Genomic DNA, 17,951 nt, shown 5'->3' on the forward strand with positions numbered 1-17,951 from the left:
CCAGAGTTTTACTCGTGATTTGCTTCGTGCAATAATCCTGTCAGGATATTTTACGGCGTGCAGTTGTGGGTGTTTACACTAAAAGCCTTTCTGTCGGTTTGGGACATTATGTTTTCACAGAGGTTTCTTTGTGAGGGGCAAAGCACGGGAGGGAAAACTGTTTAAAGGTTTAAGAAGGTCAAACCTGAACCCTGAATTCAGAATCAGAAATATCGACACTAACATGTACCTGACAGACTTCCTTCACTTTAAGAAGTTTTTTATTTAATCATAATGAATTCCCAACTTTTTTGCTAAATAGAAGGAAATAAAGTGGTTATTACATTTACAATATCAGCAAGGGGTCATTTTTGGCTTCACTGTTTGCAGGTATTAATGTCAAACCATTTGATTTAAAGGCTTGACAACCTTTTTAATGTAATCAAACCTAAGATATATGTATATATATAATATATATTCTCAAAATATCTAAGTTTAAAAAAAAAACAAGCATATTTTACACGTTTATTTTATAGAACTGAATAACAATTAACGTGGCCGACTTACGTAATATTTATTAGGCCCCGCCCCCTGTGTCAGTCAATGCTTGGCCCCGCCTCCGTCCTCCCTGTCAGTCAAACTCCGGCCCCGCCCACTCCACTGCCCGCTTGCGCGTAGTGCAAAATAAAAAAAACCCCAAAAAAAAAACGCAGCAGCAGCGACGGCCGTTGGGGAAAGAGTAAATAGAGGGAGAAGCCTCAAGATGGCTGCCGCGCTGGGCTCCGCTCACCTCAGCGGAGCGCCCGCTGCTGCTTCTGCGGGAGCTCCGGCGGCCGCCTCCGTCAAAAGCCCGCTCGTCAAGCCGAGCGGGGCGAGAGGAACACCTGACAGCGGCTCGCAGCCCTCTCGAGATTTCCAACCGCCGCCGCCCAAGAAGGTCCGAGTGGAGGAGAGGGGCAATAAAACCAAGAAACTCCTCAGGGACGGAGGAGTGGGAGGCAACGGTAGTGTCAGAGAGAAACTCCAGCAGCCCGCGAGGAGTTGCAGTGGCGGCGCGGGGTCGTGGAGCGTCAGCCCGGGGAAGACGAGCGGCAGCAGCAGCAGCCCTTCGGTGCCTGCTACCGGTGGTTCGCAGCCGCCGTCAAACACGCACAAACTCTTCAAACAGAGCGATTTTTTCCTCCACAAAGCGCCTTCATCCTCGTTCAAGCCCAAGAAAACGAATAAAGACAAGGAGAGGGAAAAGGTAAAAGGGGACGGGGAGGAGAGGAAGAAACATAAACTATGCGTGACCCCTGGACCCCGGAGTGATGCGAGCAGCCCCGCAGATATCTGCAAATTTGATAGGGTGTTCTACCATGAAGAGGGAGAACGGGGAGGTTACGGCGCGACCCCAAGGTAGGCCACCATAATGCTGGATTTGTTTCAAAACTAGTTGTCGCCAAAGTTGAGCCGTGTCGACAGTTCTGTCGTTTCCAGCCGCGGTGTGGAGGCGTCACATGTGGCCCCGAAGAGTGCAGCTGTCTGCCCCCACATTTACTCCGCTCTCGGGTGGGAAAATGTGTCGCTAATCGCCGCGGGGGGACGCGGGCGCTGCTCGGGAGCCGCTTACACCCGCAGCCGAGCGCGAACGGAGGTGTTTTTCATCGAGTTTGACAGCCGCAGATCCGAGTTCCGGCGATGTATCCGCGGGATATGGCTGCCAGCTTCCGCCGCTCGTGAGCCCTCGAGTTCCACAAAAGTCGCGCGACCTGGTTGTTGCGTGGCCACCATCCGGTCTCGTGCGTCTGCGGACCGCCGCGTGAAACTGTCAAATCCGCCTGTGTGCGCCAGGAACGCGGTCACAAACAAGAAAGATGGGCGGAAATATTTTTTTTGCACGTCGCGGACATTGACGTTTCATATTATCGCCTTTAATAACTACGGTCTCTGTCATAACAACATGACAGCCGCCCGCCATTATGGGGCAAGTGTTGTTTTGGTGGAGCACCACGCCCCCCTCTAACCTGCTGTAGCGTCGTTATTCTGCAGCTCTACAGGCAGAGCCAATTCATTGGACCCCCCCGCCACAACTTAATTTATTTTACCACTGTAACCTGTAAAATGGCGCTCAGCTAATTATACTTGTACTATAATTAACGCGTGAGTTCACTTGGACCCGGTGATGCCAGGTTGCTGCCATGCTGTCTGCATCTGGAATTTTCGAATAGAACGGCAAATTAATGATCTACAAGATCTGATATTTGCACTAGGGTTGTTCCCCGAGATGACCAGTAATTGTCTGTTTTCGTGGCGGCTGTTGCCAGATTTGAAATGTCTGTTTACTGCCTCAAAATCTTGTTTTGTCTTCTTGTTTTCGTCCCGTCGCCTCTGTGTCGGTGTTGGAGACGCTCACTTGACTCGAGAGCGGATCGATGCAGGCGTGTGACTGCATGATGTCACCCTGTTCCAGTTGGGTAGTTTAGGAGGTCATAACACGCTCCCGACTGTCTCTGCTTCAGTGGGAACACGAGGATGTTGGCCCCGGCGGTCCGGAGCCCTGGCAGGAACACAGAACATGCAGTTTCTGATGTGGTCGGCATGAGAACACTTTAAGATAAATATCTTATAAACCAGCCCATTGTTGTTGTTTTTTTAAACCCCCAAAACCCTTCATTTCACAACTATAAACCTGAAAAGCAGCCTCAGTGAAGGGCTCTTTGTTAGAATAGTGCAATTCTAAGTGCTGAAGTAAGCTGCTGAATGCCCAGTAGTCAGAAAATGGAGTTATTTTGGGTAGCTTTGAATTTGAAGATGAGGAAACGGAGCAGAGTGTCGGGGAAAAACATTAATCCTTAGTAAAATGCCGCAGGGATTAAATCGCGTCATTCCACGCGGCCCTTTTCTGTAGTAGTCTGTCGGGTGTTTTTATTTTTATTTTTATTTGACAGTGCATAGCAATAATACCATTTTAACCAGAGCTTTTCTGATGTGTTCGGTGGCTGGCCGGGCCGGTGCTTGTCGGGGCTTGTGTAAACCACAAGGACAAGAATTTGAGTCCTGCTGGTTTCAGAGGCACCGTACCAAATCAGATTTATGCTCTGACCTTCCTGCAAGGGAAGAAATCCCCTCCAGCCGCCAAAAGAGTATCATGTCATCACGTCATATCAGTTCTGGGATTGCTGTTGGAGAGAGAACGGAAGGCGAGTGCCAAGAAACAGACTCTTCTGGTGACATTTGGCGTTGTAATAAGAGATGTGAGTCAACATAAGTGCGGCGACCGGGACAAGGAAACATTTCTCCTATGGGGCAGGCTGGTCCACGAACAGGATTGCTCATGAGGTCAGATAATCCTCCCAGGGTCCAGCTGTAGTATTACACCATGCATATTTACACACTCCATATATTTGCACGCGTTGTTAAGTCCAGCTTGACTCGGTTGCTGTCCTTGCCTCGGCACGCACAGGAGATTCGATTTCTTGACCCGAGAATGTCAGACTTTAGCTCAGACATGTACTCCGTTTCTTTCCCCCCCCCCTCTTATCTTGTTTTATCTGGCCTTTGCTGATGTAACTGTGTGAATAGTGTCTTATCTCATCACATCACGGCACATGCCAGTCAGTTTACAAACAAGTTAGCTAGCAATAAAATGATAGCGAGGAAAGAATTTGTGTTTCCTGGTGGCTGTAAGACATCGTCTCTTTTTAGGAAACACTGTTCTGGTGGAATCCCTGACGTGTTTGCTGACGAATCGGGACTAAGCTGCAGTCGGCAACCAATTACATTACTGTCAGCTGGGTCATGACTCATTTGTTTAGTCCCTAAATTTACAAGATGCTTAACTCTGCATCTGCAGGAGCAGCGGAACGGGGGCGGCGAGTTTCACCCTGCCAGCCGCTTTACTTTAACATGAGGGTAGATGGTGGGGCTTGGTGCGTCGGCAGGGTCAGGTCGACCATCTGGAGTGGTCTAATTCTCCTGGAGGGCAGATTTACCTGTGCGGTACTTTAAAAATCGAGTGCCTCATTATCTCCAGCCTGGCTGGGCAGCACCATTTTACCCCGAATCTGCTCTCTCAAATGCTGAAACATTACTCATTACTCACTTGGTGCTATTCTGTGGGAATAAAATCTAAGTGGATGTACATGCCACAATGAACACAAACGTAATACATAAAATAAGCATAAGTTATGGGGATTAACAGTGAAAACCCCCAGTTTCTTTCATTTCCAGTTGCTCTCACTGTACCTGGTAGCTGCTTTTATTCTTTAAATCTACTTTGGGCGATCCTTGTTATGTTGTCCTGCAAAGATTGATACTAATTGATTGTTTTTATTATTATAGGTCACATGTAGTTGGACAATAAAGTCTGATCTTCACATTAGGGTTTGCAGTTGTAGCAGAATGTGGCCTTTAGGGCTTTCAAAGTGCTCCTATTTCTGGTGATCACATAAACCACAAAAGCCACCTGCTGTGTTTGCGACAAAACTGTAGGAAAAAACGGTTAACGCAGGAGTCCGATACAAGCATCCAACCACTTCCTGTTTGCTGGGTTTCAATGTTCTGCTGCCCTGCTGCTGGATAGATCATTTGCAGTTTGTTCACTTGGCTAATTCAACTCCCGTCTCCTCTAAATTCGCAGGTTATGGACGTCGCTCCTCCAGCACCGCCTGACGTGTTTTTTTTCAGGCCTGGCTGTAGCTTCCTGTGGAGCTAAATTGATGTTTTCAACACACTGTTTTTATTCGCCAAAGGGCTTTACACTATCAGCATTTACAGTATTAAAGCTCCTTAAACAGCTTTGTTAATATCTGCATGCTATGGGAATGCGAGGAACGGCGCTGCAATGAAAATGACACGCTTAAGTAAAGAACACCCGGCATTCACTCCAGTACAGTCATTAAAAGTCGATGCACCACTAATTCTCCTCCTGTTCCCTTTAGCCTTTCACTTTCAAAGCATTTTCTCCTTTGTGCCTCCAGCCGGGAGTGCGACCCCACTGTGATCACTTTTTTTGCGTCCACAGGAGAGTGAACAGTCTGAAAACGCTGCTTCCTTTCAAGGGTGGATCTGGCTGAGTTCAAAGGAAAAGTTTGAAGAGAATCTCTAACAGAAAAGTAGGAACAATAACAGGCTTTAGACTCCTTTTGTGGAAAAGGGAGGAAATAAAGAATCAAAAGAGGAGCGCCGGCAAAGATTGGACATAGAAATCTGTAGAGTCGGAAGGAGGTGGAGAAAGCTGATTCTTCATCCATGTACGCTTGCTGTGCATTTTTTGAAAACACTCCAGCAGCTGAAGGGGTGTTTGAGTGCGATATTTACACCCGCGAGCTGCATGAGAGGGCACTCACCATGTCTGAAAACTTCCCTCTCTCCTTCCACAGAGCACTCCGGCAAGGAAAAGGCAAAAGAGCGAGACAGAGACGAGAGGGAGAAGAAGTTCAAGGGCAGGGAGAAGGAGAAAAAGAAGTACAAAGTGGTGAACAACATTAAAAGGGAGAACGGAGAAGTCAAGCAGCCCATTAAAGGTTGGTGGAAACATGCGCCCGATGGAAAACGTGTTCGATACTGAGAGGAAGAGGCTCCCTCCACCAGGGAGGAGTTCTCGGGTCGTAGAATTGGATAATGGACGTCTAAGTCCCCCACTGCCGGGAGTGACAGAGTCTAACGGGGGCGCTCAGATGTTTAACCAGCGTTTCAACTGTTACGCCAACGGTTGAGAAGAACTCTGGGACAGAGTGGAGGCCCGAGGATGAGCGGAGAGCCAATCAATAAGCAGCAAACGACTATTCTGACAGACGGCACGCTTTCACCCTCTGAGGCCTCTGAGTATTCACTCCACCACACTGATTTTTTTTTTATGAGCGCACGTATGTGCCTGCGCGTTTAAGCTGTAGCCGAGCATCTCGGTCCTCTTTTTATTGTGTCATTTGTTTCCCCCTTTATCTGGCGCGCTGAAGGCCTGTTATAGGAGCCCTCAGAGGCTGTGTGACTGAGATGATAGCTGATATTTGAAATGTGCTGAGGTAGCAGCAGCTCTATTAAAGGCACACACGCGCTCCCGTGCACGTACCAAAAGCAATCTAGTGGGCGGAAATCAAGCAGCACAAAGCAGCTTTGCAGAGCGATGCAGACAGCTCTGATATACACGTACACAGATAATGTACACAAAGGAGCATGTTGGTTTGTAGCGCTACGGTACCTCTGATGTACAACACAAGAATTTGACTTCAGGGTGGTGGATTTGTCCCCTTTTCATCTGTTTTCTGAGATAATCCCGGCTGATCGCCTGTCCACCGACGTTTAAAAGTCGTCTCTTCTCTACTCAGGCGAGAAAGAGAAGTCAAAGATCAACTCGGAGGAGCTTCAAATCAAAAAGGCCAAGAAGAAAAAGAAGAAAAAACACAAAGAGGGGGAGAAGCACAAACAAGTGAAGATGTACCACCGGTCCTGCCAAACCGTTTGTGCCGGCCTCCTCCTCCTCCCCCCGTCCTCACCCCATCCTGCTTCCTCCTCCACGTCCCCGTTCAAGTCGCCGCTCCCAGTTTCGCCGCAGTGCATCAATAAAAATCTCCTGCCTTCGTCCTTTCCGCTCGTCTCCAAAAGCGTCTTCAACTGTCTACACCCCTACCCAGCCAAGCACCAGCCCCAGCACCCCTATCCGGGCACGAGGGGGTTGGAGTTCGCCCCGTACATTCACATAGAGAAGCAGCCCAACGGAGGGGCCCTGGTGGCTCACGCCTACGCCTCCCAGCTCTCCTCCCTGTCCGAGGCCCAGAGGGAGCGGTTCGCCCGGGAGTTCGTGACCTTGTCCTTCAGCGAGGACTCGTCGCAGGTGCGTCCCGTGCTGCTGCCCAGCCGCCGGATGGGCTCGCAAACAAGCACTTACTTATTTCTGCTTCTTTTCAGGCAGCTCACTACGTCATGGGGATCGTCCACGGAGAGGCCGGTTACCTGCCTGACTTCTTGGAGTACTTCTCAACCGGGTTCTCCACGGCGCCAGTCAAAATGGAAATACTGGGAAAGAAGGACATAGAGACCACCACGATGGCTAACTTTTACTCTCAGGTCAGTGGGCGCGATCGCTGGGGCGGAGAAAACGGGCAGAGAGCGAATGGGGCTCGTTTAATCCTGTCTGGATGCGAAGAGGCAGACGGTCCCGAGACGACGACGCGGGCTTTGGCGCTGTTGTCTGCTGCTTTTGAGCGCTGCAACTGTCCAGTTGTGTTGTGTCATTCACGGAAAAGGGGGTTTTGAGGGCTATAAACCTCTTTCCTGTTCAGATAAAGATGAAGAAGTGGCACGACAGGAAGTGCTGAGGATACGCTGATGCGTTCTTGGCTTGTTGTTGCACAATAACAGAGTTTCTTTGAAAGGGCAGGTCGAGGGAAAGGATTAAGTAGAACAGATTAATGGGCAGATACCCAGTTAAGCACAGACTGGATTAGTGCTGTCTGAGGTTGGATTTTTATTTATTTTTTTGCTCTTTTCTAGACTGAACAGCAAAGAGGGTTTTCTCTTGGCAGGAAGTGGCGCAGGTGGGTGAGGGCAGAAGTTGTTAAAAAAGCAGAGTGGATGCAAGAAGAAGGGTTTAAAGGGTAACTACCTGCGCTGTTGAGAGGACTCGTAGGGGAAAGGGTGTGTGTTTCTACAGGGGATTTAACATCTTACCCTCGCTACCACTCTCCTGGCTAGTCTTATTAAATATTCATAATCCACCCGATACTCCGGATTACGGATTTGATCACTTGTGTTTCAGCCTGAACAAAATGAGATGATAACCAATTCAAACTCGTCCTCAGACTTGGGGTCCGCGTCCTGAGCTGCCCCTTTAAGAGTAGCATTCCTTGCAGGGCTAACGTCATTGTCCGCTGGTCCTGCCCCCACCCCCCCCTCCCTCCCTCCTGGCTCTCGGCAGTGACCTTGGGAAGTAGATGTATAGCCCACAGTTACAGATGCGAGCGTGCGCACGGATAAACACGTAACACAGGTGTACAAACACACACACACACACACAGGCTGGATTAATGATTGCCATTTACGCGGTTTCCTCCCCGTTTCCCTCCGCGGGCTTCGCCTGGCCATCTCCCTCCCAACGCGCCCGTCGGTCGATTCCTCTCCATCTTCCACGCTCTCTGCGTTAGCGATTTGTTGTTGCATCGGGGTTTCGTGCGCAGAGAAGAACGACCGCCATGTTTGACCGCCGTATTTGCCCCGCTGATTCCCGCAGCGTTTGCTTGCCGTCCCCACGTATTTCAACATTTCTAACTTGATTAGAAGCTTCAATTAGAATCTCAGGTATCGGCGTTACTGCTGCTGATCCTGCTGTGTGAGTATTCTCTATTCAGGCCCTGACTGGAGGTGTTTTCAGTGCCGCTGAGGATTATAGAAGATTACAGTGCTCTGTTTTCTGGGGCAAGCGCAGCCTGACAGGCCATTCACAAGGTGCTTGGAACGTGAGGTAATTTGGACTTTGTGTTCGGTCAGCAAGGGCAGTAACATCAGGAAATGACAGAAGAGACGTTCAGTTTTAATGACACATTAACCCGAGTCCCTGCTGTGGGCCACTCGTAGCTACAAACGAGGGCACAACGATGCCATAACCATGTAAAGTGTCATGTGACTTCAGGAGAGGCTGTTTTACACCACAGAGAATTAGAAATGTGCAGCTTTACTCCAGCTGCCTGTTGCATAATGACAATAATTCATGGTGTTTGTGCATTTCCTGTGAGTTTTGTTGGAGCGAATCAAGGAAACGACCCAATATGAGGCGGCGCTCCGCAGCTCTGAGGTGATGCAGACACAATAATAGACTGGAGTGACTCCCTGGATTTGATTTAAAGGCTGATACAGAGCGATTTGAGGGAGAAGACGGGATTATAGAGGAGAGAACGAGGTCAGAGAGAGTCTTGCCACGCCGCCGCTGCATAAAGTCGGAGGGTGAGGAGGCGAGGGGAGCCTGTTTTTGAATTAAGAGCATTTTCCAACGGCTGAAGCTGATCTGGAGAAGAGAGCAGGAAACAGAGACGGCCCTGATCTAATAGACTTCGTGCTGGGAAAGAGGCTGTTTTCAGGGGGAGATGGAGAGAGACACGGGTAATCTGTGAACGGCAAGCACGGAGATGACAGTGATTATAATTATAGATAATAACGGTGGCGTTTTTATGCTTAAAATTCCGTGGAATATGAAATGAGACGCATTAAATTCAGATTAAATGCCTGAAAAACGGCCCTGTCGTCGTGTTGTTGGCGAAATTCGATCACTGTTTAACGCGTAAATAGTGTTTATGTGAGCTGTCAGTGTCCCGATACTCCTGTGCTGCTGAGACTTGACGCTGTGCTGATGGCACGTTGGTTATATTCTCCCCTTGAATAATTCAGTGTGTAAATAAACTCACACACAGACAGACATAACCCTGTTAGGAAGATGTGTGTGTGTGTGTGTGTGTGTGGGGGGGGGTAGCAGGCGTACATGCAGGCTGAGAAAGAGCACGCGTACATTTAAATACCTTCACGCATGGTAGCGTTTGCGCGGTTCTGCTAACTTTTGCGCCAGTATGTAGGTCATCGATTCAAGGAGACTATTTAAAGATGCGGGTTTACGTGCACGTGCGAGTATTTGAACTTATTTCGTATCCCTTTCTCCTTCGCAAACAGGCCATCTCAAGTATTTGCTCCATCTGTCTCCGCTCCTCTTTCTTTTCTCTCTCACTTTCCTTATCTCGGCCTTGTCGTTGAGTGGTGACTCACCAGAGACGAGCAGCCAACGCACACACACACACACACACACACACACACACACACACACGCGGGCTCACGAAGCAAGCAGGCCACATGCTGAACACACACACACACTGAGGGACCAGGGTATGGAGACGAGTTAAACACACACGCCTATGCTCTGTCAGCCAAGTGAAAGGCGGCAAACAGTCTGAGTCACATTGGAGGAAACACACACACACGCACACACACACACACACACACACCTGCGTCAGTTTCTGTTCTCTGCACTCCAGGCATCATTTTATTCCACCTGAGTCACACGGATGGATTTGGGAACCTATTTAAACCTTCAACATGAAAATGTTACCGTTGGGTTTGTACCGTTGGGATTATGGTTTTAATTCCGCCGTTCTTCTCCCGCAGGTTAAGAGAACGTACAGTAACGGTACGTACAGAGCCGGGGCCATGAGGCAGATCAGCCTGGTGGGCGCCGTGGACGAAGAGGTCGGGGATTATTTCCCAGAATTCCTCGGCATGCTGGAGGAGTCTCCCTTCCTGAAAGTAAGGCTGCAGTGATGTGTCGGTCCCAGTTTATTTAGCCTAATTGTGGCGTTCTGCGACTCCAAACTTTGCTGGCAAACATTTCAAAGTGCCCTTTATTTGGAAAATCCCACCAAGCGAACAGATGGAGACCGGGGGACACATCAACCACCCCTGATCTCGTCAGTGATGGCTGGCGTAGCGCTAAGCGCGGCGTCTGAGTGATTGGTTTCTGCTCCCTTAATGTGAGCAGAGGAAGAGCAGCCACCAAAACACTGTTTACAGCTGTCTCTGAAACACAGACGTCAGGCTTCTCTTTTTTTGGTTTCTCCGCTTTGACACTTCAGACAAATCTCCTGAATGCCAGTGTGGGAGTACACAGACTATCAATAGACAAATATCCCCTGGCATTCCCTGTCTGCGGAGGGATTTGGCTCCCATTCGAACCCTCTCGAGCGCGTCGTGGAAATCGGTGGCAAATTGCGCGACGGGTGGCGTTGAGATCCTTGAATTGGCCGCCATATAGAAAAACAACAGGGTGTTCTGACACACTCTATTTTCACTGTGTCCTCTTTCGTCTGCCTGTCTGAATGCAGCTCACGCTTCCGTGGGGGTCCTTCTCCAGCCTGGATGAGATGAATCCCACTCAGAGCGACGACGGTCCTATAATGTGGGTGAGACCAGGAGAGCAGATGATACCTGTAGCCGATATACCAAAGTCCCCCTTTAAAAGAAAACGGTGAGTCCGGCAGCAACCCGCAGACAAATTGTTGGATGCACACTGAGTTGCCAGTCATTTTGGGGATGTTACCCGTGCATGAGGTCTCGCTGGCGCAGCTGGGAAGGGCAGGAACATCCCAAACATTGAGATCAGAAGCGGCAACCACGGTCGCAGCGTGAAGCTTTGTCAGAGCCGACAGAGCTGGATGATGCGATTATGCCCTCTCTGTTTTGTCTTTGGTGCTTTCACGAGCTCTCGCATACGTCAACACACACAAGCTCTGTGTGTGTGTGTGTGTGTGTGCGATGAGATCATCGTTTTGTCAGATAAATGGTCCGTATCAGACGTCGCTTTACAAGGCAGCTGGCCAAGAGAGCAGCATTCCCTAAATCTGTTAGATCCTTGTTATTGATCAGTTTGTTTGTTTGTTTATTTATTTACTTTCACAGAAAGTTACAATTTTAAGCCAGACTATCAAATAGTGACGGTGTTTTACTGATTATTACCAGATTTGTTCCTGCCAGCGTCAGTTTCTGCACCTGCTTTTGAACATTGGTGTTTTTACCAGAAAGCATGTGGAAAACGTGTGTGTGTGTGTGTGTGTGTGTGTGTGTGTGTGTGTGTGTGTGTGTGTGTGTGTGTGTGTGTGTGTACGCTGTCAGAAACACTTGTGTAACAGCTGGAGCTGAAAGAATCGGTTGGATGGAGTGAGAGAGAAAAGGAGAGAAAGAGGTGGCTGAACTATTCCTGTCTTTTCCTCCATGTGGGTCCTGTCTCGTCCCATCACAGCGAAGGTGGATTTCATCTCCGTTCAGCTCCCTCCTTTCTCATTAATCCCTCATTGTCACTCTTCTCATGCCTCGTCCCTGTGTCACCGACCCCCCCCCGTTACCTTCTAATATCGAATGTTCCCTTTGTTTTCTCTCCGTTTCTCTGACGAGTTGCCCTTCGCTTCCTCCTGTTGACATCCTGAGGTATATTTACGACGTCGTTGACAGGAACTGGAGGAGAGTTTATTGAGAGCTCCCGAGATGATGTCGTGTTTTTTTTGCAGCGTGGGGGAACGTCCTCTGTCTTCCGCCCGTTCTTCGCCGTGTTTTCGGCGGAAAGGTCAGACCGCTTGTGCGTTTTCTGTCAGCGCAGAGATTCTGAGCTGGGAATTGAGCTTGATTGGAGTTGTCAGACCCCCGCCCAACGGGTCAGACAATGAATATAAAGCTGGGGACACCTTCTCCGCAGCAGCCTGAGCTCACCGGGGACCTGCTGCTGCTGTTCCATACGCATCGTGTGGACGCTGCGTCCACCAGGAGCAACACACTCATTAAATTTGATCAGTGGATCGTTAATTTCACGCTCTTTTGCTGCTGTCCTTTAGTATGCTGCACCTTTAAAATGTGCATTTACCCCAGTCGTTGCCAGAAACCCCGATTCTCTCACTCATGTCTGGCTCATCTTTACTTTCTTTCTTTATTACTGCCTCAACCCCAACTCCACTCTTGTCTTTGACTGTTATCTCCTCATTTTCTTCCCGTCTGCCCCTCTTCTCGTCCTCCTCTTCTTCCTCCCCCCTTTTTATTTGCCCATAATGCAAAGCAGCCCGGCTGAACCACCTGCAGGACAGAAAAGAATGTGGGCTTCAAATGCTGCTCGGAATATTGCCCTTTCAGCACTCTCTCCCCTTCAAACCGTTTGATTTAGCAGATTTCATGGTTTTACATTCATTACTGTCAGCCTGCAGTCAGCCCAGGCTCGTGCGCGTGTGTGTGTGTGTGTGTGCGTGTGTGTGTGTGTGTGTGTGTGTGTGTGTGTGTGTGTGTGTGTGTGTGTGTGTGTGTTACCCTCAAGACGGTTTCTTCTGCCTCATCTATGAATGAACGAATGCACAATTAAGTGTTAAGCGCGTCGCCTTTTTCCCTTTTTTTCCCCCTTCTCTGCTTGGTTGTTACACTCTCAAAGCAACGTCTCCCAGACTCGACGTGCACGTCTGTTTATACCGTTCGACTCACCGCAGCTCCAGCGTGAGTCACTGATCCAGGAGTGAGCTGACTGCAGTGCTTCTATTGTTTGGGTTTAATGCACTCGGAATGAGAAGCGAACAGCATAAAATGGGCTGCGCGAAAAATGGAGCCTCATTTTCCCTCTGTTATATACACTCTTTTTTATATATATATAAATTTAAATTTGCTGCCATTTAAAAAAAATACAAGTAGAAAAAAGATCTTGGAAGCATCCAATGATTCTGGTAGATTAAATAATTATCGCCAACTTTATTTATGAAACACTGTAAAACAAAAATAATGTTAAAATAAACTGAAACAAGAGAAGTGTGTTTTAAAATCAATGCTGATTATAGTGTCAAAAACAAATGTCTTTATTCCCGAGTATGTTATCAGGTAGACCTGAAACTCTCTTGTGCATTATTTTCAATATTCTTTCATTCTTAAAACATTAAAACTACGTCAGTAGTTTTAAATATACACATTTCTTTCCTCCAGAACACCCGCTGTGTCATCTGGACTGCTTCAGCCAGCAGATAAATCCTGCATCCCTTTTTATTTTCGCTGCAGACAGGAAATGAGGCTGTAAACAAAGCTGAGGAGCCAACTGCCCACTCGCTTCATGTCTCCTGTGTTTAGGCAGCGGGGAAGCGCAGGGATTTCTTTGTACTTCGTTGACGTGTTGTTGTTTTTTTTACATTCTTCAAGGTGCTGCCTGTTTTTCTGAAGATGCCCTTGTTTTCTTTGTGTCGTAGCTCCACTAATGAGGTGAAGAACCTTCTGCAGTCGCTGCCCAGGACCAGCGAACCCAGAGAGATGCTGTTTGAGGATCGGACCCGGGCCCACGCCGATCACATCGGTCAGGGCTTTGAGCGTCGCACCACGGCGGCCGTGGGGGTGCTGAAAGCCGTGCGCGCCGGCGACAGGTACGGTACCATGCGAGGTCTGGGGATACGCCACATTCAGGAAAAGATGTTTCTGAATGTGTCCTTCCTCCTTTCAGCTCGGGGCCTCCTCGTGTAACCAAAGACGTTGTGTGTTTCCATGCTACTGATTTCACTCATGTAGTTCAGAGGCTGCAACTGGACCTCCACGAACCCCCGCTGTCTCAGGTCTAACACCCAACACAGATCATTCCTTTAATAGTGTCGATTTCTGGAGCGCGATGATGCCCCCTGGCGTCGATAAGTTGAACTGCAGTAGACGGACATGTATATTACAAGTTGAATGATCAAGAAATCGATGTTTTAAATAGCTTTACACATTTAATGTAAGGAAAAGGGAAGTGGTCCTAAATCAAGCCCCTCCTCTTTTTTTCCAGTGCGTGCAGTGGGTGGATGACGCCAAACTTAACCAGCTGCGCCGAGAGGGAATCCGCTACGCCCGCATTCGCCTCTGCCACAACGACGTCTATTTCATCCCACGCAATGTGGTCCATCAGTTCAAGACTGTCTCATCCGTGTGCAGCCTGGCGTGGCACGTCCGCTTAAAACAGTACCACCAGGGGGAAGAAGAAGAAGAGGAGGAGGAGGAAGAGGAGGAGGAGGAGGAATCAAAGGAGGAAGAAACTGATACAAAGTTTAAGGAGGAGGATGCAGAGGTTTGTGTTGCAGAAAACCGGACTTTGTCAGCTGTTCAGGAGGAGAAAAAACCTCTTCCCTCAGTGGACTCGAACACGAGCAGTACCAGAGAGGAAGAGGAGGAGAAAGAGGGGGTGGAAAGAGACAAGCACAAAGAGCAGCTTTCGCTTCCTCTCCACAGAAGTCAGACGCTTTCCCCTCCCACCCGTCTCTCTCCTCACCCTGCAGCTCAGGCAGCGTGCACGGCCCCCCAGCACCACCATCATTTAGGCACCAGGATGTCTTCCAGCTCCACTTCTGCTCCCACATCTCCCGTCTCCAGGTCTTCCTCATCATCACCTCTGTGCTCTTTTGCACCCTCATCTACCTCGTCTCCGTCCCGCGGTCTGTCCACACTGTCCTTTGTCTCGGCCTCGGCTCCTTCCTCCCTGTCGACCCCAGAACCTGCGTTGGACTCCACCCTCACGCCTTCTGCTGTGGCTTCGGCGTCCCGGCTGCCTTCCTCCTCTGCGTCGGACCCGCCGACCCGCGAGGACCCACCGCACGCTCGGCTCGACGTTTGCACCCCTCGCGGGTCGCCTGCGTCTTTTGCGATGTCATACGATGACGCACGGACGCCGCACGCGACGGCCCGAATGCAGACGGACTTGCGGACGCGCGACGTTCAGGTGAACTGGACGTGCGGCCTGGACGCCCGGATGGACTTAGCGCTGCGTCCGCCGCAGGACGCGGGGAGGCAGGGGCTCTACATGCAGCAATACCCACCCCAGCACCTCCCCCCGCCGCTCCCTCCTCCCCACCCTCACCTCCCTCACATGCTGCCTCCCTCGTTCCCTCCTCTCCTGCCGCCCTCCCACCTCCCTCACAGACATCCCATGCTCCCTCCCAACCCGTCCCCCCCGGCGCAGGCCCAGCCGCTAAACTCTTTCTCCCACCTGAGCCCGCTGCACCTTCACCCACACCAGCCTAGCATCACCACGCAGTCCCAGTCGTACTACCAGCCTCCTCTTATGGCCTGTCCATCTCAGCCGAACGCCCCCCCCTGCAGCTCCCAGGGCCTCCCTCCTCACCTGGCTCACCATTACATGAGCCCACACCCCAAAGCCTACTTCCCCTCCCCGCAGCCGCCTCACTTCCCCTCCCACCATTTTCTACCCCCGCAGTCGTTCCTCTCTCAGTCGCCGGGCTTGTACCCGCTTCAGCACCCGTACCAAGCTCCAGCGCCCCCTTACCCTTACCCTCCGCCTCCCCCTTCCTCTTCTCCTCCCCCGCCGCCTCCCCCTCCCCCCCTGCATTCCCCTTCGTCTCTCTCTCAGCATGAAGAGCAGCAGGAACAGATTTTATAGTGCTTTTTGTACAGAAAGATGTTTTTGTTTTTAAAAAAAAAGATAAGTGTATATATCAAATTTTTTATTTGGGCTGTGCCGTCGATGTAAAAATAGGCTGAAGTGTCAGTTTGAACACAATAGTTTATACAGGTGAATTTATTTAACCTCAGCTGGCCCGGTTTAGATTTATACTGATACATTTAGCTGCGTTTGGGTTCAAAAATAGGCCGGAATGAACCCCATCGACCCAGACTCATGGTGGTAATGAGCTTCCTAATTGGAGTAAACAGTGGCAGCTTTATTTGAAGTGTGCAGATGTCAGCATATCTATTACCAATCTGAGGTATGAAGGGAAAACAAATGCACAGACTTTGGGTCTGATTTATCTAAATCTGGATCGCCACCTCCTCTAAACCTGCAGCTAATGCTTCCATTTCTGTTTTTTAGAGTGTCCTTTGTGCCCAAGACTGTTTGCGGATCACCGATGGGCCAAATGATTTTATCCAAAAGAACTGTGTCGTTGCTACACTTTCTAATGTATTGAAACGTCGCTCAGACCAGTGTTTTTGCAGTACTTTTCCTCGATATTGTATTTCGAGCAATAACGCTCTGCAATAATCCAAATTTAAACGCCGCCTGACACAAAGCAGGAGTCTTTGTAAGGGATGACCGAGCCACCTTTGCAGAGTGCTTTCATGTCAGTGACATGTGGTTGATTTGACCTTTACCCCCTGACTTCCAGGGTCTTGTTGTCCAAGAAGAATACGAATGCAGTTTGAGCTCCTCAGAGAGACTCGTGTCTGTGTTATAAATGTCTGCCTTGTGCTGTTATTATTTCCACTCATCTGATTTGGAGACCCCCCCCGATCTTCATATTTTCTATTCTAGGGGGTTTAAAAAGGAACGGTTGTCCAGTGTTGTCCCCACTTTGCATGTTTTACACTTCCCGATGCCTCCGTTCGATGGATGCCTTCCTATTTATCGTACAGACACCAACTTTGGGATTCTGTGGTGAGCCCCGGGTCGGAGCCAGTGTCAGACGGAGGTAGTTTTAGAGAGGAAGCAGACAGCTGGGCGTTCAGAGTCTCAGGAAAACTGATAAACACCCACGACGCTTAAGGTCCAATCCTCCCAAAGGCGACAGACGGCAGCACTTCTGCACCGCTCCTCCCAGATTACGTCCGATTATCCACCGTTTCAGGTTCTTCCAGGCCTCGGCACCTCTTTGATACTGGTTTTTAGGACGAGCGTTATGAGCACACGCTCCAAACAAACTAAAGGAACACTGTTTCAGTCCCAAAGCACTATTTATCTATTGACCTAAAGTCCAGTTTCTCTACCGTGTGGAGCATTCTAGTCTATTACAGATGTTTTATTTATCAAGCAGCGGCTGGAGTCTTTTTAGACGTACACTATGAAGAGTTTATATCTGATTTTAGCGTCGCGCTGTTTTATCGCTGCTTTGAAAACGCCGACGCCTTTATTTTACTGTTTGTGTTGGAGGTCGGCCCACTCGCTAATGTAGCTCACGGTGTTCCCCCAGTGCCTGTCTTTAACTGTGAACTACTCGATGGTCCAGGGCCGCGCTGGGGAAAGAGTCCTGTCCTCTCCCAGCAGCCCGGAGAAGTCTGCAGAGAAGAACAAGTGTCTGCTCTTCAAGTCTGTCTTTTAGAGGCAGAACTCTTTCCTCCATGGCTTTGGGGTGGGGGGTGAAATAAGTCAGCACTTGACGCAAGGCCAGTTTTGGCAGCTCTTTTTACGCTTTCAAATGTTACAGAAATTGGCAGGAACTTGTCCTTTTTTGTATTAATGTGACACAAGTGCAGCTGAAAACCCTTCAGCTGGTGCTGTTTTCAGAGTTAATTTATACAGTTTTTCTATTTTGTTTCTGTGATTTTTTTTTTTTTTTTTAAACTGTCAGCACTGTAGTGTACATAAACTGATTTGTAAGGAGGAAACAGAAATTGTAGTGTGGTTTCTACTTTAAATATGAGCCTAGCTAATAAAAGGTTCAGTGTATTGAGAACATGGACTTGTTTCTTCTGAGCCTAATTTCCAGCGTCGCCGTGTTGGGCCAATTAGTCATAGAGACACTGTTTATTCA

At 49.2% G+C, this 17,951-nt stretch overlaps 1 protein-coding gene across 2 annotated transcripts; it reads left to right on the forward strand.

The window, feature by feature from the left end:
• The first annotated feature begins 584 nt into the window (after window positions 1–584).
• LOC101066603 (round spermatid basic protein 1-like) lies at window positions 585–17,879 on the forward strand. Of its 2 annotated transcripts, XM_029825603.1 has the most exons (10): window positions 585–1,377; window positions 4,985–5,213; window positions 5,343–5,486; window positions 6,288–6,793; window positions 6,868–7,026; window positions 10,105–10,242; window positions 10,818–10,960; window positions 13,695–13,865; window positions 13,943–14,051; window positions 14,261–17,879. In XM_029825603.1, the coding sequence occupies exons 4-10, from the start codon at window positions 6,395–6,397 to the stop codon at window positions 15,863–15,865; spliced, it is 2,724 nt and encodes a 907-aa protein (XP_029681463.1). In that variant the 5' UTR covers window positions 585–1,377; window positions 4,985–5,213; window positions 5,343–5,486; window positions 6,288–6,394; the 3' UTR covers window positions 15,866–17,879. The 2 variants fall into 2 exon arrangements, with proteins under 2 accessions (XP_029681463.1, XP_029681462.1); XM_029825602.1 differs by lacking the exon at window positions 4,985–5,213 and having other exon boundaries at window positions 597–1,377.
• The last annotated feature ends 72 nt before the right edge of the window (window positions 17,880–17,951 follow it).

This window comes from Takifugu rubripes, chromosome 18 (genome assembly GCF_901000725.2).
Source record: "Takifugu rubripes chromosome 18, fTakRub1.2, whole genome shotgun sequence".
In the NCBI taxonomy this organism is placed as follows: Eukaryota; Metazoa; Chordata; class Actinopteri; order Tetraodontiformes; family Tetraodontidae; genus Takifugu; species Takifugu rubripes.

What these genes read in the sequence shown, in the direction of transcription:
- LOC101066603 (XM_029825602.1), top strand. Translation starts at nt 1,290, where the DNA reads ATGCGAGCAGCCCCGCAGATATCTGCAAATTTGATAGGGTGTTCTACC. An exon ending in GGTTACGGCGCGACCCCAAG is followed by an intron (nt 1,378 to 5,342) that starts GTAGGCCACCAT and finishes CTCCTTCCACAG; the next exon opens with AGCACTCCGGCAAGGAAAAG. An exon ending in GCCGTGCGCGCCGGCGACAG is followed by an intron (nt 13,866 to 13,942) that starts GTACGGTACCAT and finishes TCCTCCTTTCAG; the next exon opens with CTCGGGGCCTCCTCGTGTAA.